The following is a 23,384-nucleotide window of genomic DNA, read 5'->3' as shown; positions in this document are numbered from 1 at the left end:
CGCCGCTGCGCGGACCGGGACTTGCCCGTGCCGTGTGCGGCCGCACACGCCGGCCCACCCATTCGGTGGCCGGCCTCAAGACCCCTGTCCTTACAGAGGAGACACGTAGGTGCCTCCTTACAGGACACCGCGCGATGGTCCGCGGAGCCACATCTAAAACATAGGTTGCCCCTATCAGCCGCGGCAGTGCACCGCAACCTCACGTGACCAAACGCGAGGCAGCGGTAGCACTGCAGCGGCCGGGTCTCTAGTGGCCTAACCGAGGCCGCGGACCACCCCACCTGGAGGCGCCCGCCCTCGGCGACCTTGCGGGCCGCCGAGAGGGGACACCTGACCCAAGCGGAGCCGAGGCTACGCGGGGGGGAGCGAATCTCCCCCACGCGCACCTCGTCCGCGCGGCATCCTCCCACGCGCGCTACGGCCGCCACGATGTCCGCGGGCCGCACGGAGTCGTCCAACCCCGCAACCCGGAGCTCGCCGTATTTGACCGGCAGCCCAATCTTCACCGGCCCTGACTGGTCGTATAGCCCGGTCAATTTCTCGGCCAGGGCCTTCGCCTTCTCTCTACCGTCGCCACCAGCGACCTCAAAAATGAGGCCCCCCGTCGCGGCGCGCTTCGGGCGGAGCCGACCGTCCTCGATTCCTAAATCTTGGAGATTTATCTCCTGCCGAGCCTTTGTGAGGACCTGCTCATAGGTCGTCTCCGCCCCCGGTGCGATAGTGATCGTGATCGCCGCCGTTCGGGGGGGCCTCGCTAACCGGGCTGCCGGTTTCTGCCGTGCTCCGATTGCGGGCATCGCCCGGGTTCCCTCCCGAAGAGGAGGCGGACGCGAGGCTGTCGCCGGGGCCGTCCTCGGAGCAGCCCTCGAGGGGACCCGTCCAGAAGGGGCGGGGCGATCCCTCTCGAGGCGCATCCGCCTCCTCTTCCGACCGACGACCTCCACCCAGTCGCCGGTCTTGCTCTTTACGGGTGGGGGAGGAGGCGCTGGGAGGCACCTCCCCTGCGCCCCTCTCCCCGCCAAAACAGAACTATAAGTCCGCCCGTCGCGAGTACGGGTGGCTCCCTCCGAAGTCTTGCGGGGTTCCACGGCCCTGTGCCGCACCCCCGCACGCGGTGCCACGCTATCACTGTCCGAGGCGCCAGATGTAAACATCCGGCGTCTCGGAGGCGCTGGTCTTCCCTTTCCCCGTGGAGGGGGAGTATTGGGAGGCGGCATACGGTCGACTCTAACCGCCTCCGTGGCCCTAGTGAGGAGACGCTCCAACCGCGCGATGCGCCTCTCCAAGGCATCGCGATTCCCACCCTCCACGGGGATCTTAGGGGACCGCCGCGGTCCCTCGTTTGCGGTAACGAGGGTACCCGCGGTTCGTTCCACTTCGGCGGTGGACCGCCGCAACGCCACGGTTGTAGGTGGATGACTCACCCTGCTCGTCGCTGCTGTCGTCGGCCGAGACGTGATGCGATCCACCGTCATCTGGAGGCTTCTATACGAAGCCTCCAACTCATTGTTTCGCGCCGCGAGCCGTGCGTTTTCGGCCATAACACGCGTCATGTCCGGTCCGCCGATGCTTCGCACGTGGAGCTCCTCAGCTGCGAGTGCTGCTCCCATACTGGCCATCCTTATATCGCGCACAATCGTCCCTTTTAGGTTGCGCGAAACCTCCGTAGCCCGGATGATAACGGCCTGCATCTCTGCGTGTCGGGCCGCGAGGTCGGCCGTAGCCATGGCTCTCATCTCGGCCCTCATCGCATCCTCGGTCGCGGTGTCCGTTGGCCGAGGTCGCTTTGTCGCGGGCTTGACTCGCGAGGCCCCGCCCCGGATAGATGACGGGCTATCGCCATCTTCTCCGGAGGTGGTATCCCCAGACGCCCGCTTTCGCACCCTATCCGTTGACACGGATGACCCCACCGAGGCGACCGAGGCCGCGCTAAACGAACTCCGCCTCGAATCGCAGCCACCCAGGAGACTCGCCATGTCCCTGTCGTACGACGACGTGGGCGACATGGCGTGCGTTATTTCTCTGAAGGAGACCGGTCCCTCCCTCAGCCGCGTGGAAGATCGCGTTACGCGGCGCGTATCGGTGGGGTTGTCAGCCCGGGCTGACGTTCCCGGCACGTCGATTGGCACACTGCTTGCATGTGCATCGCCAGGGGCGCAGCGGCCCACCCCTGACGATCCCCGGTCGTATGATAACGACGCGGCGGAGCCCGGTCGAGATCTCCTATCCGCGCCGGTACTGGGGGATCCGACCCCCTGCACCGTAAACTTATTTCCTTGTGTTTGTCTATTCATGTTTAGTTTAAGTTTTCGCCATAGTTGGTATAAAAAGAACCCCGTCCCCTCCAGAGGTGGTTTCACCCCTCCGCGTCAGCCACCCTGGCATGGCTGAGCCTGAGCCAGTACAGCCTGACGCATCATCGGAGCTACTTCCTCTGGAGACCCCTCACCCCGTTGGCATCCCCAGAAGGGGGAAGTACCCAGGGACCACCACGAGGAGGTGGAGTGAGAGGAGTTTCAGGAAGCAGAACCCATCCAAGAGGATCGAGATCTCAATTGGATGAACCCTACTTCCCTCAGGCCCCCGACCTAACCAAGACCTAACCAAGACCTAACCAAGACCTAACCAAGACCTAACCAAGACCTAACCAAGACCTAACCAAGACCTAACCAAGACCTAACCAAGACCTAACCAAGACCTAACCAAGACCTAACCAAGACCTAACCAAGACCTAACCAAGACCTAACCAAGACCTAACCAAGACCTAACCAAGACCTAACCAAGACCTAACCAAGACCTAACCAAGACCTAACCAAGACCTAACCAAGACCTAACCAAGACCTAACCAAGACCTAACCAAGACCTAACCAAGACCTAACCAAGACCTAACCAAGACCTAACCAAGACCTAACCAAGACCTAACCAAGACCTAACCAAGACCTAACCAAGACCTAACCAAGACCTAACCAAGACCTAACCAAGACCTAACCAAGACCTAACCAAGACCTAACCAAGACCTAACCAAGACCTAACCAAGACCTAACCAAGACCTAACCAAGACCTAACCAAGACCTAACCAAGACCTAACCAAGACCTAACCAAGACCTAACCAAGACCTAACCAAGACCTAACCAAGACCTAACCAAGACCTAACCAAGACCTAACCAAGACCTAACCAAGACCTAACCAAGACCTAACCAAGACCTAACCAAGACCTAACCAAGACCTAACCAAGACCTAACCAAGACCTAACCAAGACCTAACCAAGACCTAACCAAGACCTAACCAAGACCTAACCAAGACCTAACCAAGACCTAACCAAGACCTAACCAAGACCTAACCAAGACCTAACCAAGACCTAACCAAGACCTAACCAAGACCTAACCAAGACCTAACCTAACCAAGACCTAACCAAGACCTAACCAAGACCTAACCAAGACCTAACCAAGACCTAACCAAGACCTAACCAAGACCTAACCAAGACCTAACCAAGACCTAACCAAGACCTAACCAAGACCTAACCAAGACCTAACCAAGACCTAACCAAGACCTAACCAAGACCTAACCAAGACCTAACCAAGACCTAACCAAGACCTAACCAAGACCTAACCAAGACCTAACCAAGACCTAACCAAATAATCGAGGTCATATTCAGGCATAACCCATGGGAACACTACAAATATGGAGGCATAACCATTACGAACACTACAAATACTGAGGCATAACCCTGGGGAGTACTCGAAACATTCAGAAATGACCCTTGCTCACACCCAAAATAATCAAGCATAACCCCCAAACTTTAATCTTCAATATCTCAGAAAATATGACATTCAAACAGGTCATACATGGACTCCAAATTATTGCATTTTCGAGGTCCAAAACTTATCCAAATTTCATCGAGATTAAACACTTTCGCTCAAAACTTTCAATGTATAATATTTCCACAAAAAAAAAAAAAAAAAAAAAAAAAAAAAAAAAAAAAAAAAAAAAAAAAAAAAAAAATATGACATTGAAAACACGTCATCCGTTCAATCAAAAATTCTTCCATTTCAGACATCTAAAACATATACAAATTTCATCCAAAGTGGAGACAAAATTCAAAATTACAATTTTAGAAATATTCCCAAAAATATTGGATTCCCAATCTTGTACTCCATACATTCCCCTTCAAATATCGAGATCTGTAATCGATACAAATTTCATCAAAATCCATCCACTAGAAATGGAGATACAGAGGTGCCGCATTTTCCATTCAAATGAGAATATCTCATGAATAGGTAAAGATACAGTCTTCCAGAAATATTCAAAATGTGCGTCCAACCTCACACTATAATGTCTCCAAACATCATCCAAATCCACCCTACAGAATACGAGATATGGCCCAAAATAAAAGAGACACGCCGCTGGTACTTAAAAAAAAAAAAAAAAAAAAAAAAAAAAAAAAAAAAATTGGTTAGACAGACAGACAGACAGACAGACAGACAGACAGACAGTCAGTCGGTAAATCTATCTGAGCTTGCTTCTCTTGATCTTCTCTGAATCACTTACACGAGTCCCACTGTCAGACACATCTGAATTCATTTACTTACGAAAACTCCGCAACAAACTGGATACTTAAGCCTTCCTTTTTTTTTCTCTCCCTTTACCCCCACAAACATTTTTTTCTTTCTCTTTTTCTCTCATTTTTTCCCATATTTTCCCATTTTTTTTCCACTTCTTCCCTTTTTTTCCATTTTTTACCATTTTTTTACATTTTTTACCATTTTTTTACATTTTTTACCATTTTTTTACATTTTTTACCATTTTTTTACATTTTTTAATATTTTTTTCCATTTTTTTATATTTTTTCTTTCCTTTTTTTAACATTTTTTTTAACATTCTTTACATTTTTTTACATTTTTTTACATTTTTTTACATTCTTTTACATTTTTTCCCCCATTTTTTACATTTTTCACATTTTTCACATTTTTCACATTTTTCACATTTTTCACATTTTTCACATTTTTCACATTTTTTCCACTTTTTTTCATTTTCGGATTCTTTCCATTCTCTTTTCCCTCAAATACCCTTTTCTCTCTTTTTCACACATCTCGCATCTTCCAAACATTGCTTCACCTGCACCTCTCGTAATGCCATCACAGTCAAAACACCTTTATACACTACAAACTTATACACTATTCCACAAAACCGAATCAATCCACAAAACGCACAATATCCACAACTCCGACAACACCGCCAAACATCTTCATGACCACAAAGGAGAGAGAGGAGAGTTTCAAATTCTGAATCAGTTTATCGCTGATAATAAGTCATTTCCGCGAATAATAGCTACCCCGAAAGAGCCTTTCTTACCTGCGGTTATTCATCTACTGCAAACATCCAACCAATTTTCGCGAGGTCACTTACATCTGCTCTAATCCGATTACCAAGCATTATCCCAAACACCCACGGTATCCAAGCATCCCTCATAAAGGTCGCACAGGACAAACGATTATTACATTCCTGGAATTCAGCAAAGATGAAAAGCCAGGAATACGAAAATATCCCCCCCTGCCGTAAAGATCCAACAATACGTGACTTGGTAAAAGTAAAATTCCTTTTATTCTTTCAAATCGTACAACTATACAATAATACAATAATACAATAAATATTCATCATCGCAGAAATTAGGGTACACCCGAGGGAATATTCTGTGGCAGTTTCAACAACATTCCAGCAGGAATTCACAAGTTATTAGCCATTTTCGGAAAGGTGCACTCAATTCCGTCACAATGTGTGGCGCCATCTATCGGGAGAACGCCCAAACTTATGCACAATTACTTCCAAGTATCGGTCGATAGATGCCAACACCAATCAACATTCTTACCGACGCACCAAACTCACAGGATAATCGCTAATTGGTTATTCATTACTATTCGCATGTTCTTCACAATCTTACTCATTATTCTGGACAGTTTACTCTAAATGCTACAATCATAAATGTTAACAATTTAAGCGTATTATGTCAACAACTTCATTCTTTGCTGGGTCCCTGTAAATCATTCTACTTTACCTTCTGACGTCTTCGCGGGATATAATTAAGAAATAATTAATGGAATACAAAATTACATAAGTGTTTGCATTAGAAACTAGGGGAATGTCCATTCCAGAATCTCAAATTACAAAGGTAAACAATTTATTCGTAGTAGTTTTGTTGATAATGACTTACCGACTGATTACGCAGTTTTCTTCTCTATCGATATAACTCTTTTTGTTCTCAACTGTTGCCGTTAGATGGCGGACTTTCGGATACCTCCTTAGTCCTGATGCTTCGCGCGTACATACCAGGAACCGATGAGATGCTTTTTCAAGGAGGTAACACGGGAGAGATAATGTCTGTCCTTGACGCACGGTATGACTCGCCTTGTCTTACACATTACAGGTATAGGGAAAACCTTCGAAAATTTACGGCCGCCAGATGGCAGTCACCAATCGATATTCCTATAGACGCACCGAACCCACTAAATAATCGGTAATAACTTACTAATTATTACTCCAATCTGGTTCAATATTTTACGGAATATTCTCAAAGGCTTACCCTCATTTCTACAAACATAAATGTTGACAATTTCTGCCTATTAAAAGAACAACATAATTCTATACTGGGCCCCAGTCACATTTTCTACGTCATCTTCTGACATCTTCTCGGAAATTAATTACGTTCTTCACTTAATAGGAAGAATTTGTCAACATTTATGATCGCAGAAATTAGGGTAGACCCTCAGGAATATTCCGTAGCAGTTTCAACAGGATTCAAGCAGTAATGAATAAGTTATTAGCAATTTTCGGAGAGGTGCACTGAATTCCGTGAGAACGTGTCGCGCCATCTATCGGGAGAACGCTGAAACTTCTGGTCAATTAGTAACAATTCCCTGACGCTAGATGGCACTACCAATCTCCTTTCTTACCGACGCAGCGAAATCACTGGATAATCGCTAATTAAGTTATTAGTTACTACTCGAATGTTGTTCAAAATCCTACTGCATGTTCTGGACAGTTTATCCTAATTTCGACGATCATAAATGTTGACAACTTCAGCCTATTAAGTGATGAACTTATTTATCCACTGGACCGCTATCAAAATTTCTACGTTATCTACTGACGTCGTCGTGGGTAATAATTATCAAATAATTAACGCGGCACAAAATCCCGTCGATTGCGATATAGGAAGGTACGGGATGGTTCGTTTAACTATCTTAAATTGCATAAGTTAACAATTCATTAGGAATAGTATAGATGATAATTAATTAACTGGTGATTTCGTTGATTTCTTCTCTATCGACATGATGCCTTTAGCTCTTAACTGTCGCCGCTAGATGGCAAACCCTCGGATACCTCCTTTGTCCTGATGCTTCGCGCGTACGTACCAGGAACCGATGAGATGCTTTTTCAAGGAGGTATCACGTGAGAGTGAATCTCTATCCTTGTCTTGCACATTACAGGTATAGGGAGAAGCTCAGAAAATTCTCAGCCGCTAGATGGCGCCTCCAATCGACATTCCTACCGATGCAGGGAACCCACCAGGTAATCGATAATAATTTATTAATTGTTACTCGAATGTGTTCACAATTTGTCCCTATTAACTGAAGAAATTGATTGTTAACTCTTCATCTATCAGGATATTCTACGTTACCTTCTGACATCGTCTCGGGTAATCATTAAGAAATAGTTAACGCGACACAAAACCTCTTCCGCTGCTAAACAGGAAGGGGAAGGTTCATTCTACAATTTTAAATTGCAAAGTTTAACAATTTGTTTTTGATAGTATAGTTGATAATGAAGTAGCTGCTGATTATATAGATTTCATCTCCATTGACATGTCGCGTTTAGTTTGTAGCTATTGCCGCTAGATGGCGCACTTTCGATTACCTCCTTAGTCTTGATGCTTCGCGCGTACGTACCAGGAACCGATGATATGCTTTTTGAAGAAGGTGTCACGAGAGAGTATTTGTCTGTCCTTGTCGCACAGTATGACTGTCCTTGCCTTACACATTATAGGTATAGGGAAAAGCATCCAAAATGCCCTGTCGCTAAATGGCGTCAGTGTCAATCGCAACTAAATCTGTTGCCCCTGCCTAACTGCAACCGTCTTTGCATGTACATTTAATGTTCCCTTGCTTTGCGTTACCTTTTTTATAGATTTCCATGGGGCGATTTCGACGTTCGACGGCTCAAAATATTTTTTATTACATTAATTACTTGGCAACTGTTCTTTACAGATATAATGATTATGTTACGGGTCTGTACAAATAAATACAAATAAATGAAAAATGTGTTCCTTTTTATTCTTTTCTCCCAATATTACATATTGGTATACGCACGAAATTTCTTATAGACATCGATCAGAATATAAAATGGAATTCACACTTTTCACGAACAATACAATACGAATACCAGAAATGAACCCACTTTACTAGCATAATGTAATGGACGAAGTTGGTATCATTTTTCGAACGATTGATTTGTATATCTGGAAAAACCAGGACGTTGTCCCATATAAGTGTTGATAATTATTTTCCGTCAAATTTCTTTTTTTTTTAATTACTAATCAGTAAACTGCATACTTTGGGTTTTCACGTTTGACATTTGCTCTGCTGTCGGTAATAAACCGATAAGGATAACTTATACAGTCGTCGGCAACTTGTCGACATTCGAGAGTAACCGACCGCCAAACTCTCCAGCTGATGACGCGACTCGGTACTTGTTTTGAGATATCGAATAACGCTGATACGACAAGGTTACGCCGTTCTCGACAACAGTTATTCGCTTCGTTAGACATGTCGAGGAGAGCAGACTAATCGTTGGTCTGAAAATAGTTGAGAAATATTCTATTGTATGGTTTATGAGACCGCAACACAGCTACAGAATTGCTTTCCTGACGTCTTTTATCGCGAGACTCGTATACTTTACGATAAAACACACAGATTTGAGCTACGTAGAGACTGTACTCTACGGACTGTACGAATCCGCGGAAACGCAATGGCGAACCCGCGCGACACCTAGGTGAAGTAACTGGTATAAATCAGTTGAATAAGTTACTAGGTGAAATGACCAAATACAGGCTATTTGAATGGTGTCAAAGTTACTCTCCTCGCGCTAGTAACTCGAAAACAGCATTCCCCGTTCCCTCTACCAGAGGAACTGCCCGCGGTTGTGTATACGAGCAGTTGTACGTACTGTCGGATACAATAGGTAAAAGTAGGTATGGTGAAGGTAACTTTTCGCGAGGGGAATATCACTATGGGGCGGCTCGCGAGCTCCCAGTTGGTACCTAATTCGGGCTACTACTACTACTGCTACTATTGCTACTACTAGTACCACTACTGTTGCTACTCGCCTAGAGCAACCAGAGCTTTCTAAATGAAAAAAAAACAGAGCGTCATGACTAGCTGAATTCTGTAGCGATCGTTTATCCAGGGTCTTTCGGTTTGCACCGTCTTCCTTTTATTCGACAACCCGCCGTTTCTGAAATGCTACCACTGCTCTGTCGCGATCGATCCGCGACACGAACATTCGTTCAGCCTATTTGGCAAACAAACGGAAAGTAATTTCGAAAAATTCGAGAAATTAGGAAAACCTAAAACCGCTTGTAACTTGAATTTTTCTATCCACCCCGCCGATTCTCTTATTCGTCTCGTTCCATCGGCATTCGTAGTGATAATACAAGAGACAGCTATGACAGAAATAGCACCGGAGAAAGTGACCAAGTTGCCGGAGGTGGCGAAGGTGGCGGAGGAGGCGGAGGTGGCGATGGTAGATATCGTTTAGGAACGTTAGGGATGAAGTTAGTAGGGACGTTGCTCTTGCCGTTGATCGTTGGACGATCAAGTAGAAGTTGGGCGACACGTACGTATACGTTCCCTTCGAAATTGTCCGATCAAAATTTCCTTCCTGGACGATGAATACCCTTCCGCTGATCGATCTGTTCCGTTTTCCAGTGAATCAGACACCGCGTTCAACTGTCGGTATCGATTGTTGTGCTGTTGTGCCGTTGTGCATATGAAACGACATGCCGAAAGCAAAAATGAGCTATATTTCAACGTATGAAAATTCGAGCGATTTTCGGTGCACGAACAGCATCGAAACGAGGTTCCAGTGTGGTAACTCGAACAGGATATCGCTCTGATGTATGATGACCAACAGTATGTCCATCGAGAAGGAAAGCAGGAGGAAATTGCTCGAGAGTGTGTTTCGCGCGATACTGACGACGAGATGGTTTGTCCTCTTGCTCGGTCTAATTATCGGATTCTGTGAAGCGGGTCAAACAGGTACTTAAATTCTATGTCTCGTGCATTTCATCGTTTTCTTTGTATGTATACAATCTCGTGTCAGTTTTCACAATGAACGGTAGTTTTGCAATGATAACACGATTCTTGGCATCTCGAGAAATACGCGAGAAACGAAACACGGAACTAAGACGACAATAAAAATGAAACTTTCGGATGGTATCTTAACCCTGTGTGACACGTTATTCAAGCATATTCGTTCGATACATCTATGGTCCTGACAAAACGGACGAACCAACATTCAAACTTGTATACATCGAACAAGGAAAATAAACAAGAAATACTTGTAGAGAGAAAGAAGAGAGAAAGGAAGAAAGAAAGAAATAGAGAACATTGTCAAATTTATTCCTCGCGATGCTTTCAAAAGGATAGAAGATAATATAATAAGCGGGCAGGCGAATTTCAAGGGAATAGATATTTTTCCGAGACAAATGTTTCCCAAGGGTCCAAAGCGGATCGATGACGAGGCGTCTGAACGCTTTTGAAAACGGTTAGACAGTGGATGATACTGTATCGAGCGTTCGATATGAACGCACCGAGCATGCGCGAAGAAATAAATGTAATTTGTAAGATTTTCCAAACGACACCCGCGTAATACTCGTTTTAACATAGGGCTGCAAAGGGTTAATAGATTTGGAGAATACATAAATCTGCGCGTTCGGGGAAACGAGCATCTATCTGTCCGTGTATTATTACTTTTACTAGTTTGCCGACCTTTGCGCCTTGGTATACGCGTAAAGACGGCCATTTGAAATCCGTGACTGAGACTGACCACAAACGAAACCGATTTCTAACAAGCAGAGGTAGTTTTACGGAGAACTGCGACTAACCGTTTAAACGAAAGAAATGATCTTTTCATAAAATGTACGAGTAAAACATAGTAGTGTTCGTTTATAGTTGAACGTATGAAACATTTTACGCGGTTAAAACGCGTAACGCTTTCGCTGACCTCCCGACTGCAATCGGTGCAAAATGATCTGTAAGAAGAAAAAGAAAATGTTTGCCGAATGTGCGTAGAATATCGGTCCGAGTGTACGTCGATGTGATTCATAGGTATGCATCGACTTACAGACGCGGACGGGTTACAGCAGAGCTGCAAACTCGAAGGCCTCCATCCGCTTTTGATTATTACTTACAAAAACATAACGATAGCTGTAAGTATCATGAAAAACATGTTAAAATATTATTATCGGTGGAACGATGAAACCGTAGAACGCGTTACAGTTGAATGAACGTGTTTAAACGTCGCGCATCTGGCTGCGTGCGTGTGTGTTGCTTTAGGTGGATAAGATCATTGTACCGCACGGGGAACGTGTGACCGTAAGATGCAGAGAACTTGGCAAATACAAGCTTATCGGTGATTCTCTGCTACATTGCCGCAATGCGAGTTGGAATGGAAAACTACCTTCCTGCGTTCCGACAACGGCCATTTCGAATTATACCGGTGAGTAAGCCGAACGATGGCTGTTTCGTGTCTATTTCAATGAAATCTCCCCTGGCGTATCCGGAACAACGTTCGTTGATCCGCTGCGTTCAGCGTAGAGACGATAAGTTGGTATGCGAATTCGTTGAACGTGTTACACGATTCGATGGAATCAAGTTCTCCTGATGGAGACGAGACCGATACCTGTGTTTAGTTATTCTCCTCTGATGACTGTTCGAGGAGAAACAGAAGACGTACCGCCCACGATCGTGTTTGGACTGCCAGCCGGCTCGGCTGCCGTGGAACCATCCGGTACCCTTGCGGTCTTTCCGGGGAGCATTCTTCACTTGGAGTGCCTTTTCGCCCGGAAACTTGGTAATCCGGAATGGACGTGGACTTCGACGTTTCGTCAGTACTTGACCGGTGAGTAAGTGCCGTCGGTGATATCGTGGGATCCAGCTGCGGTACGTTAATCGTTGATCATTCTGGGAAATGGGAATTTTCAATCATTCGTATACTCGTTCGCTTGGTATACGAGTCCTCGGCATGGGACTACGTATGCAGACTCGGGACAATCGGGAAAAGAACTAGCAGAAAATATGCAGAGATAATCGCGAAGCACCGAAACCCAACGAACATTGCCTTGTAGCGGTTTCCATTCGCTGCAGGATGGGCGATCGCCGCTCGAGAAAGAGACTGGAAATACCGGCTGTCCATATATTATGCGAAAGCTCAGGATTCCGGTGTGTACACGTGTTCCACACCCCGTGGATTATCCAATTCGATTCGCGTTCACGTTGTTGGTAAGCGTTGCTGTTCGTTTTTCCTTTTTGCACGGTAGAAGGAAAGAAGGAAGAGACGAGAATCGCTCGAGAAATAATAACAGCGAAATCTATGCGCCGTTCCAGACGTTCAATGCCCGATCTTGAGCTTGCCGGAACCACCGTTGCTCGGGAAAATTGAAGGTGCACGAATGGGACACGGAGCAGTGTTCGAATGCCCGGTCGGATACAGATTAGAAGGTGCTACCGGTATAACGTGCCAGTACAACGGTACGAGATCCGACGAAAGTGCTGCGGGTCTTCAACATTCTTAGAAACGGTTGATCGATCGTCGATTGTTTGTAGGTAAATGGTCCGCCGATATGCCGCGATGCGATACCATCGAATGTCCACCTCTGGACGCGATTAGCGATTCTTGGTTGCAGCTTCTCGAGTACAACAATACTTTTGGCGGTAAAGCCGTGTTCGCTTGTATGTGGGGCCACAAGCTTGTGGGTTCGGAAACTGTAGAATGTCAAGGAGACGGTTCGTGGAGCGGAGATGTACCGACTTGTGCTGGTAATCCCTGGTCACTTGCATTCTTTTTCCTTTCATTCCTTGTCCACGTTATACGGGCCTGTAATAATCGTTCCCCAGAAATTAGCTGCCCAGCACCATCGGTACCGGAAAGCGGACGCATCATCGAACAAACCCCTCGTCACAATTTGGGAAGTAAACAGCATCGCGATCGAGTACACAAAGTTGGCGCACTCGTTATGTATGCTTGTTTGCCGGGTCACCAACTGTTAGGCGAGTCTTCCATCATTTGTACCGAAAATGGGACGTGGTCTCACTCGTCACCAGTTTGTAAGTGTAGAAACAACGGGCTTCTCTTCGAACGAACGCGATTCTCTCCGCGGTTTGTACTGGGTTGGCTAACCTTCCGCGACTTGTTTCCAGGCAAAGTAAGGTGCCCTTATCCGGGTGATCCACCGCACGGACGAATCGCCCCTCTGAAATTTTGGTACAAGCCTGGCGACAATATACAGGTACTGGAAAGTCTCGAGGTGGCGCGCACATTTTGATCAAAGAAATTCGCTTCAATCGAATATTTCAATCAGGTTACCTGTCTGCCCGGATATGTAACTCCGCTGGAACCCGTCAGGAGACCAACATGTAGAGAGAATGGTATATGGAGTGCACCGCCGCCTCCCTGCAGATCGTACAAAGACGTTTAAGTTTAGATGATCGATCGATCGATTAACGTTCACGATGAGAAATATTTCACCGTGACGCTACGCATTCTGTCTCGAGGGCAGAGAATGGACCTACCCACGTGGATACCAAGCTCGCTCGAATTCGGTGACGCATCATATCCCGAACAATGTAAACATGCTGTGAAAGACACGCAAGATACATATCAATTGTAAGCTCGCTGACTCTTCCAACATGGTTCAGTGTTTTCGTTGGTATCGAAATTTTATTGACTGAAAGAAGGTCGAAAAGGTTGCTGGCTCGATACTATCTTTCCAAAGACTAAACTGCTTACCGGATACGATGTTTTCTTTTCGAAACGTCGCTGTTCGAATTGTAAGTATGTAAGTAAATAGATACAACTGATGAAATACGTGCAACGGCGACTGCTGGTAAAATCGTCTCGTTTCATTATTTCACTCTCGAGTGATTTGTTTTCTCGCTAACCTTTTTCCTGTCCTAACGAGCAGTTGAATAACAAACAAATTGTCGCGTAGCACTCTTGCCGCCATTGAACGTATTGTCCACTGTGCCATCGTATGCGGAAGAAACCAGACTAATACAATTGTTTCATATGAAAATAGTCTAAGGATGAGCTTAACAAACAAAGAACGAGGAGCGGGTAAATAACGGTGTGTGTGTGCGTGCAGAGAGGGAGAGAGTGAGTGAGAGAGAGAGAGAGAGAGAGAGAGAGAGAGAGAGAGAGAGAGAGAGAGAGAGGTGCGCTTCCACCTCTATTTACGTATATAGACGCAATAAATGAATGCGGTACACATACGGTTGTTCGATGCCTGTTTCTAACCTTTAGAAGCATGTAAGTTTTCGCGTCTTTTCCCTTATACATGATATATACATCTTTATATATAAAATAAAGTTGAGTTATTCTCTGAGACCGTGAGTTTTTAAATACCCACGATACGATAACTTTCATTGCTCGATTTGGAAAAACAAATCTTCATTTGCAGCCACGATTATTGTGTTGTGTGAACGATAACCGAAATCGAACACCACAGAAGCAAAACGATAACGGCATCTTTGAAATTTCGTGATTCTGAAATGTACAGCAAATGCGTCGAATTATTTCATGGATTCAAGGATGGTAAATGGTCCACGAAAGACAAGTTGGAACAGTATCGTGGAATCTTGAAGTTACACGGTTAGCGAATCGTTTATTTCTCGCATACGATTTTCTTCTTTCCGTATCGTTACGTTCCATGTATTCCACGTAGAGCGCTGTTCTTACATCGTAATTGAAATATATTTCTCGAATGGTATGTAGGTCGTGAAAAGAAGTTGCGATTGCAGGACGGTGTCAAATTAAAGAAGAAGATATCATGGCAATTAGGTTTGTTTCGAGAAGATGTGAAAAAGTACCGCCAACTCGTCAGCGACGTCGAAAGTCGAGCGCATAGAGTGTTACAGAATCGCATAGATCTACGGTTAAAGTGCCATGGTCGCGAAACCGAGGTTCGTTTCGCGTTTCGAGCAATAATGATTTTTCAATTGGCACTTTTTGAATCGTCGAGCACGCTTGAACGCCAACTGTTTCGATTCTAGCAGATTTACACGATTATTTCTGAGGATAATCATAGAAACCGCCGTCGACTGGATAAGCTTCGTTACGAGAAAAGAAGGAGAATGAAGCGTTGTTTCGAGTTGCAGGTATACGGGTACCTTATTCGCAATTAGTATGTCTTGTTGCGCGATATGGTGCGATAAACATATATGCGTGTATAACTTTGAGGAAAAATTTGTAATGCAGTTGGAACAAGCAAAATTATGCGACAGTTATACGCGAGAACGCGACATACCGTGGGTTCAGGCTGAAACGCACCAGCAGCAATTAATAGCGCGTTATCAACAGGCTATAGCGAAGCAAAACGCAGCGAAGGCGATCAACATAACGTACAGCTGTATGCTTGAAATTTTAAGACAGGTACGATACACGATCGTCTCTCGTCTACTTACTGGGATATCCCTATAGTTCCGGATAATAGTTCTCTCTCTCCCTCCCTCCCTCAGTCAGCATTTGTCGGAAAATTTATTCTCGTAGGACGCGGTGCACCACGACGCTTTGTTAGACTTGTTGAAACAAGATCGACGAAGTCAGTGCGAGGTGATACTTAAAGCAACGATAATGGGACAGCTCGCGATCGAAGAATCCGACGACATAGGGAAAAAATGTAAACGAATCACCCGAAAAGTTTGGAACAATATGAAGGAAAGGGAACGTACGTTGACGTTTGTTCGCGGGCAAGTTGAAGATTTATGGTCGTACGCGCAATCGTTGATACGAACCGAAGTAAGTTACGAGGATAACAAACGAACCGAGGAATACAAATTTTCCTTTATAAAGTCGCGATACCTGCACGCAACTTTACGAATAGTAGTTTGAAAAAAGAGAAGAAGCATCAGCGGAACTAACCGACACTGCGTATTCACCATATTGCGCGTATCACGACAGAGCGAAACAATGTTTACCGTGGAGGTGAGGCGCGCTTCGATGGCATCGAACGGATCACTAGAGAAGCAAATCAAATCTTTGGAAGAAATATTCGATAAAGTGAAAGAATCGTTGTTGGTGCGATCCTATCGGGAATTATTGTCGAGGTAGCAACGTTCATCTTCCGAATTATCCAAATTTTCCCGTTCAACTGGACGTGTTACGATTATGTATACGTAGCTAAATACTGGCCGTATCGTTCTTTAGATTGGAAGAACAAATGAAACAAAGGACACGATTACTCGAACAGTTCGATCGAAACGTGAAGGAACGCGAACTGTTGTTGACTCGGAAGAATGAAGCTTTATCCGGTCTCTCTGAAATCGAGCACTCTCTTGTCGCTCGCGTAGAAGAGTAAATACGCGTTTCGTTTGTTTCGAACGTTTCATTCCAGCTTCGTACCCAACGATATATCCTATTTTCGTGATATTACGATACTCGCATTCCTCCTTCCTCCGTTTGCAGATATAACGCGGATAGGGATGCGTTACTCGAACGAATCGCGATGCAACAGCAACGACGACTCGAACACAAGAATTTAAGAAAAGACCGTGGCGAATTGTTGATGAACATACGAGCAGCCCTACAAAACATGGTTGCTATGCTGATCTATGTAAGGAGGGGAACAGTTAAGACACCGAAAAAACAAACAGATAAAAAGTCCTCGAAGGAAGATAAGGATGACACGGAAGAATTGGAATCTGTTATCCCAACGATGGTTAAAGTTGACGCGGAAGGTAAAGATTCGTGCCACTGGATTAAGAATCCTATTTCTTTTATTTCTTGTCCCAGGTTTAGCGTTATTGTCGACTGTAAGCCGAAAAGTAGGAGCACTCTTTGGAATGAGTAATTTCGAGTTTGACAAGGACAGAGATGACAGAGCGAAAGACTTGTACCAAACTTACGTCTCCGACTATAATTCGAAATTGAAATTTAAAGACGAGAAAGCAGAAACTAGAGGTATGTCTTCGGTAGACGTTTCTCCTTTCTCCTTACGTGGCAGTCTTTCGTAGACGAACGAGCGAACAAATTGTTTTCTCTGTTATACAAAATTATATATTAGAAGATTTCGACGAAACTTTTAGGTTTTATCGTCGAGCATGAAGCGATTGATTCCTCGGTATTGACCAGGACCGAGATCAAATTAAGAAGCAGACAAGCTGTCGAAACTTACACGCGAATAGAATAAAATTCTGATTATGCGATAGTATTAATTTTTCTCTTCGAGGAATGCGTAAGGACTGACGATACTCGCTGAATTTCTATATGGTATGCACTCACAGTTTATTTACATAGGCCTATTAGCAAATATGTTATTTCATATCGTTGATTCGTCCGAATCCGAGACGTTCTCTTTTTATTTGCGTTTTCAACCATGAAGGTACGCTATCATCGATAGGGCAAGCATTGGGATACTTTAAAGGTGGCTTTGGTTCTCTGAAAGGATGAACATTCTTCAATTTTCTCAATAGAAAATATTTCATTGTCTCTTTCGGATCTCTGTAATAATCCAAATAAAGATTAAATGGCTGTTTCAATGGAAACCATTCCTGTGATCTCACGTATGGTTTTGGAAAGTTGTACTGAAATATCGGTTCCTCTGCGTCTGTGCAAAAAGAAAACGAGAGATCCTCTGGATTTGTTCTTGAGTGATTTCAATTTGATTATAGCAGAGACAAAGATGTAGACATACATACCTAACGACGAATGATAAAATTCTGTTACCGTAGGATCCCAATCGCTTTGAAAAAACGCTAACCCCGCGGGTGTAAGATTCTCTTGATGTTCCCGATAAAATTCTAGAGTATTCCAATCGCGTTCTTTCAAATCTAGACTACAATAGAAAAGCGTGAACGATGTATCGCGTATCGAATATATTTCATATGTTCTCCTTGAAAATTCATTATTTACCATGGTTGAGTTTTTTTATATTTTGTATAGTCCAAAGGTTGGTTTTGCTTGTACAGCACAAATATGTATCGGTAATAACCAATTCCTCTGGATGGAATTGGTTTTAAATAATCCACTATTTGTTCACCGTGTTCCACTTTGTTTCCAGGAATGTTTCCCCTGAGAAGCAGGAAGCGTGACACACCTTTGTTCTTGTGAAATGGTTATTTACAATGTTAAAATAAATTAATCGCAAACTCACAGAAACCAATGACAGTACTCGTTATTTGAATTTTGCAAGTTACCATCGGGAGTACTCATTATTAAAGTCCATAAAGTATCTGTTTTTGTTTCATAATTAACAATTGGGTGTTGTCGTGCCTCGTTAGGTTTTATAACATTCCCTGTAAAAACTCTGACAAATGTATCATCCTCGATTCTATAATCTACTTCTAACGGTACAACAGGTTTGAAGTATGCGTATCCGAATAAATGTTGGAAGACTCCGTAGTGTTCAGCAATTTTATGTAAATGTAAAGGTCTCACTGTTTTTGTCCATATATCCTTTACTTGATTTAAATCGACGGATACTACAGGAAATTAAAACAATTTTACTGTTATAAAATTATATGTAAAACTATTATGTATACACGTGAAATATATGAAAAGTTTCGACAGGAAAAGGTCTGCTTACGTAATTTATACCGTGCCTGTTTCTCCATTTCAGGATTTGCCCTTATGACCCTGTGTTCAGCCATCCAACTTTGTTGGAGTTTTTTCGATAATTTTGGTACAGCGAAACCAATGTCCACCTTGCGTGATATCAATGGGTCTGTTTTCTTAAGAGCTGAAACAGAACTATTAGAAAAGAATTTGTACAATGACCATTGCGTTTTCCTTACATTCGAGTCGCTGTTTTAACGTGCGAGCAATCGTAGGTGGTTTTCCTCGTATATGATGTCCATGTCGAACTTGTTCAATACGAATTTTCGGGGATGTTGGAGAAAAATCGTTTGTAAAAATTCGAAATAATCTGGTAGCCATGACAAGATAATTTCAAACGAATCTTATAAAATACACACGTTTGATCATTGATGCGTTTACCAACAAGAAATCGTACAATCGATCGTTTGCGTCTCTAAAGAAATTTAAACGAAGAGGTTAGAATTCAGACTGCTTCACTTAATCGTGTATTTACTTATTAACATGTACATACCTAATGCAAACAATCTGAAAATACGCAATAGATTTTTTATTCAAATGAAAAAGTGTTTATTACTCTATATAAATGATGATCGCCCAACGAGTACCGATCATAGAACGTGTATCGTCCGAACTATAAGCGATGAAACCGTAAGGTAAACACTGTTTACTAAATGGATAATGATTTACCGAAATGTATGACAAATGATTTACAGGAAAATGCAGACATTCTTATCACTTTTACAGTTCAAGCTATATAACAAATTGGTGACAGCATTAGATTTTACTACTCAAAGGTAATATCTATTAACATTGCAGACCGTTTTTCATATCGACTTGCAGATGCTTGGACCCTAATAATGAGATCGGAAGAAGTAATAATAATAATAATAGTAAGTTGCAACAGCAACGACACAACAACAGTAGTAACAATTTCTATGGTGTTTAGTGAAACGTGTTAATCATCGCTTGAAAATGCAAGGAAAATTGCATTTTTTTATTAGATTGTATTTATGATATTGCTCTTTATCCATGAATCTGTACTTTTAAAACTTGTACTAATAAAACTGTATTTGTATGAAAATGGAGAGATTTGTGTGTACGATTTTAGAAATGTTTGTCCCGTAAAAGATAAAAAATGTTGTGCTGCCATCAGACGACAGCGACTCGTATTGGCATCTATTTCATACGTTGATGTTCAAACGAAGAGGTCGTTGAAAAGTTCCTGCTCTGTACGAACATGGCAGACTGCCATTGGCAGATAGCAGTTTTGCGGTTTCGCACTCGTCGCGACTGCAAAAGTTTTAATGTTGAAGAACGAAGGATATGAGCCGTAGTACTTCTATTAGAACGAATGTGTGCATGCTGCAAAGAAGAAAATCGAAACGTTCGAAGTTTCTTCAAATTGATCTTTAACGGGTAAGCGAAACGGTTTTCATTTCGATTCAACCCTGTACTCTTCGATTTGTCGTGATTCGTGGTTTACACAGACGTATATTGTAGGAGGATACGTAAACTGAGAAAAAAAAAACAGAGAGGACAATTTGTTCTTGTCGCATGAAATAAAGCGAGCAAATCTTTACTCGATACATTATTCTTGCACGTAAAATTGTTTACCGAAAGGCGCATAAAAAATATCTACTTTTATAACGATGCTGTGACAGTGGTAATGGTTGTGTGGTTGAAGTAGGGATCAGGACTACAATGGATGTAACGATAGCCTTTATATCCAGTTTGCATCTGTCGTTCCTTTTTAAATAATTCTCGTCAAACGGTTCGTTATATTTTTCCGAAACATATTAACAACATCAATGATTCGTCGATCCAACGTACATTCCCTAAATGAATATATTTTGTAAAATTTCCTTTTTTCGTATTCGTTTAACTCAATGAGATAGATGTATATGATCGCGTGTTACATTTCTACAAATAATGTACGAAATTTGATCAGACTTTGCGTAAATATTCCTAGATATTATCGAATATATAATTTCATGAAATTTATAAGATCAACCGAACACTAATATGAAAGATTAGTAGACCTTTCAGGCAGAATATTTCGATATAATTATCTGAAATTGACATGTCCTTTTGTAGACTGATTTATGAATTAGATGTTCATACGTGATTTGGCAGTGTTTTAACAACGGCGACATCGACATTTCTGTCTAGTTACGGTTCGATCGAAAAAGAATACAGGAAATGGATGGAACTAGAGCGGCCGATGTTTTACCATTGCTTCAAGAACGTCTGGCCATATTACCGGGTGGTCGAGATCGAAGAGGCGGACCAGTACTTATCTTTCCTACAACTCCTAGGCGAGAACGTGCAAAACCTGAAGATTATCGTCGCTTGTTACAATACCTTTTGACTGTACCCAGCGAAGAGGCGAGGGGTTTACGTTTCACAGTGATTGTGGACATGCGTGGTGCTACTTGGGACTCTGTAAAGCCCATTCTCAAGGTTGTATTTTAATACGTTTGGAAATTTTATAAACTGTAGTACCTGAAAAATCGCTACTAAATGCCGAAAAGAAACTGTATTCGTTTTTAATACAACTTGCTCTGTATTATGTTTGAAAGAAATAATTATTAGATCATTTTAACGGTCCATATGAAAATCTGTTCAAGGTGTTGCACGAGCACTTTCATCGATCAGTTTACGTCGCCTTTATTATAAAACCAGAAAATTTTTGGCAAAAGCAGCGAACCACCTTGGCTAAACAGAAGAAATATAATTTTGAGGTAACAAAGGTTTATGTAAAGGAAAAAACTATCGATTAACGACGATAGAAAGATACGATAGAGATTTTTCTGTACGTAGATAAACACCATAAGTTTAGAGGCTCTAGGGAAAGCGATAGACCCGTCGCAGTTGACTGCGGATTTGGACGGATCCTTGCAATACGACCATGCCCAGTGGATCGATACGCGACTCGTAGTAGAAGACTTTACGTGGCAAGCAGCGGATCTTCTCGATCGATTGGATGATCTACAAGAAGATTTGAGTCGTAACGATTTTGCGGATGACGTGGCTGGAGCTAAACACGGAATCGATTTACACAATGAAATGAAAAAGAAAATTATGAAAGTTCCGGTGGAAGAAATCGAAGTCGTTGGTCAACGGCTACTGCAACGTTTCGATAACAGTAAAAGTTTGATCACTCGTAGCTTAGATATTTCTTAGATATTAATTGGATGAACTGTTGTGCAGACACGCGCGCGCACACACACACGCACACACACACACGTTGTTGTTATTGTTGTCAGGTATGGCCACGACTAGTAGCGAAGGGGGTAGCATCGAGAGCGGTGCCATTGGCGGTACTGATTCCGATGGACGAGCGGCAGCCTTGGTTATTCAGCACTTGGATTCCGTGCACGCGGCGCAGCAACATCTGCTGCAATTGTGGCATATTAAAAAAATGAAGCTGGATCAATGTTTCCAGCTGAGACTTTTCGAACAAGATTGCGAAAAGATGTTTGATTGGATTTGTCACAACAGAGAAGGATTTCTGGCAAATTACGTCGAGATTGGTCGATCTTATCAGCTAGCCAAGAATTTGCAGGAGGAACATAAGCACTTTACGATGAGTTCGATGAACGTTTACGTGAACGTTAATAAAATTCTGACGATGGCCAGTCGTCTGCTAGAAACGCAACATTACGCTGCCGGGCACGTTAGAGCGGTGGCCGGTCGACTGGATCGAGCTTGGAAAGAGTTCGCTGCGGGTCTCGACGAGCGAACCGCGGTTCTTAGTTTGAGCGTTGTTTTCCATCATAAGGCCGAGCAGTATGTCGACAGCGTTGCGGGATGGAGTCAAGCTTGCGACGCTGGAAATTTGCCTAACGAAATACCGATCTTAGAATCCCATATACGACAACATCAGTCGCTTTACGAGGCGATGTGTCAAGCTTATACAGAGGTAATTTTCTTCCTTAAACGATAGAGCGACGATTTACGTGACTGCTTTAGACGTACCAACAGAGATCAAGAGAAATCAATTTAATTCGCGAGTCGATTTGTTTCGAGTATTGCAGTAACACGGTCTTGGACAGGACCTGGATACATTATTTTTGTACGAACGCGATATACAGGATACTTGGTAGTAATAAAAGATAATATTTGACAGGTATACGATGCGTATCAAGCGCTTTTGAGCGGACTAGGCTCGATGCTGCAAGTTTGTCACAGCTTGAGTTCGATACGCGGTCCAAACTCGGATACATTTTGCATCGATTATGTACGAAACAATTAGTAACTGTTACTTTTCTAGCTTTTAACCGGTGGACGTGCGCTTGGTATACGGGTACGATAAAAAAAAGTATCTCGGAGAATTTAGGGGTGGTTAGTAGAACTAGCGAGAATTAACTCTTTCGAATAAAAGTACGGATCAAGGACGCGTGCACGCCCATCGGTGGTTCCCTCGAGGTGGACGATTATTGTATTTTTGTTTTCCTATCGCGTAAATCCACGTGCTCGAGAATATTAATATTTTTAACGACGTACATTATGAAATGCGTAGC

The 23,384-nt window shown here is 43.4% G+C and overlaps 4 protein-coding genes and 1 long non-coding RNA gene across 12 annotated transcripts in view; 3 read left to right on the top strand and 2 right to left on the bottom strand.

Annotated features, from left to right (window-relative positions):
• The first annotated feature begins 10,156 nt into the window (after positions 1 to 10,156).
• On the top strand, positions 10,157 to 14,653 carry hig (locomotion-related protein hikaru genki). Of its 7 annotated transcripts, none has more exons than XM_076374123.1 (10): positions 10,157 to 10,307; positions 11,397 to 11,479; positions 11,607 to 11,769; positions 11,989 to 12,171; positions 12,417 to 12,551; positions 12,657 to 12,800; positions 12,876 to 13,088; positions 13,167 to 13,376; positions 13,470 to 13,558; positions 13,631 to 14,653. In XM_076374123.1, the coding sequence occupies exons 1-10, from the start codon at positions 10,169 to 10,171 to the stop codon at positions 13,745 to 13,747; spliced, it is 1,476 nt and encodes a 491-aa protein (XP_076230238.1). In that variant the 5' UTR covers positions 10,157 to 10,168; the 3' UTR covers positions 13,748 to 14,653. The 7 variants fall into 7 exon arrangements, with proteins under 7 accessions (XP_076230238.1, XP_076230235.1, XP_076230237.1 ...); XM_076374122.1 differs by having other exon boundaries at positions 10,169 to 10,307; positions 11,379 to 11,479; positions 11,998 to 12,171; XM_076374121.1 differs by having other exon boundaries at positions 10,169 to 10,307; positions 11,379 to 11,479.
• On the bottom strand, positions 13,374 to 15,865 carry LOC116425047 (uncharacterized). The gene is made up of 3 exons (XR_013000299.1): positions 15,732 to 15,865; positions 13,636 to 14,359; positions 13,374 to 13,522 (listed from the first exon to the last, which is right to left on the bottom strand). It is a non-coding gene; the product is annotated as an uncharacterized LOC116425047 (long non-coding RNA).
• Positions 14,788 to 17,500, top strand: LOC116425046 (uncharacterized). Its single transcript, XM_076374127.1, has 10 exons — positions 14,788 to 14,919; positions 15,043 to 15,230; positions 15,321 to 15,425; positions 15,526 to 15,699; positions 15,817 to 16,065; positions 16,228 to 16,373; positions 16,474 to 16,620; positions 16,732 to 17,003; positions 17,059 to 17,226; positions 17,352 to 17,500. The coding sequence occupies exons 1-10, from the start codon at positions 14,820 to 14,822 to the stop codon at positions 17,453 to 17,455; spliced, it is 1,653 nt and encodes a 550-aa protein (XP_076230242.1). The 5' UTR covers positions 14,788 to 14,819; the 3' UTR covers positions 17,456 to 17,500.
• A 25-nt stretch (positions 17,501 to 17,525) lies between these two features.
• The window catches only part of mRpL38 (mitochondrial ribosomal protein L38), a 12,851-nt gene continuing 6,992 nt past the window's right edge, over positions 17,526 to 23,384 (bottom strand). The window contains exons 1-7 of one of the 2 annotated variants that reach the window (XM_031972224.2): positions 19,373 to 20,046; positions 19,059 to 19,294; positions 18,851 to 19,003; positions 18,419 to 18,746; positions 18,178 to 18,336; positions 17,964 to 18,100; positions 17,526 to 17,872 (exon numbers count right to left, since the gene is read on the bottom strand). In XM_031972224.2, the coding sequence (XP_031828084.1) occupies positions 17,580 to 17,872; positions 17,964 to 18,100; positions 18,178 to 18,336; positions 18,419 to 18,746; positions 18,851 to 19,003; positions 19,059 to 19,200 (1,212 nt within the window). In that variant the 5' untranslated portion in view covers positions 19,201 to 19,294; positions 19,373 to 20,046 and the 3' untranslated portion in view covers positions 17,526 to 17,579. Of the gene's footprint in view, positions 17,873 to 17,963; positions 18,101 to 18,177; positions 18,337 to 18,418; positions 18,747 to 18,850; positions 19,015 to 19,058; positions 19,295 to 19,372; positions 20,047 to 23,384 lie in introns of those variants that run through there. The other variant, XM_031972225.2, reaches the window with a different exon arrangement.
• trio (trio Rho guanine nucleotide exchange factor) overlaps positions 20,030 to 23,384 on the top strand; it is a 22,788-nt gene continuing 19,433 nt past the window's right edge. The window contains exons 1-6 of the mRNA XM_076374092.1: positions 20,030 to 20,277; positions 20,362 to 20,568; positions 21,031 to 21,321; positions 21,489 to 21,602; positions 21,682 to 22,006; positions 22,128 to 22,783. Of these exons, the coding sequence (XP_076230207.1) occupies positions 20,563 to 20,568; positions 21,031 to 21,321; positions 21,489 to 21,602; positions 21,682 to 22,006; positions 22,128 to 22,783 (1,392 nt within the window). The 5' untranslated portion in view covers positions 20,030 to 20,277; positions 20,362 to 20,562. The remainder of the gene's footprint in view (positions 20,278 to 20,361; positions 20,569 to 21,030; positions 21,322 to 21,488; positions 21,603 to 21,681; positions 22,007 to 22,127; positions 22,784 to 23,384) is intronic.

The sequence above is a fragment of the Nomia melanderi genome, unplaced genomic scaffold (assembly GCF_051020985.1).
Source record: "Nomia melanderi isolate GNS246 unplaced genomic scaffold, iyNomMela1 scaffold0115, whole genome shotgun sequence".
NCBI classification, from domain to species: Eukaryota; Metazoa; Arthropoda; class Insecta; order Hymenoptera; family Halictidae; genus Nomia; species Nomia melanderi.
Note: the sequence above shows the minus strand (reverse complement) of the source record. Positions and strands in the feature narration are given on the sequence as shown.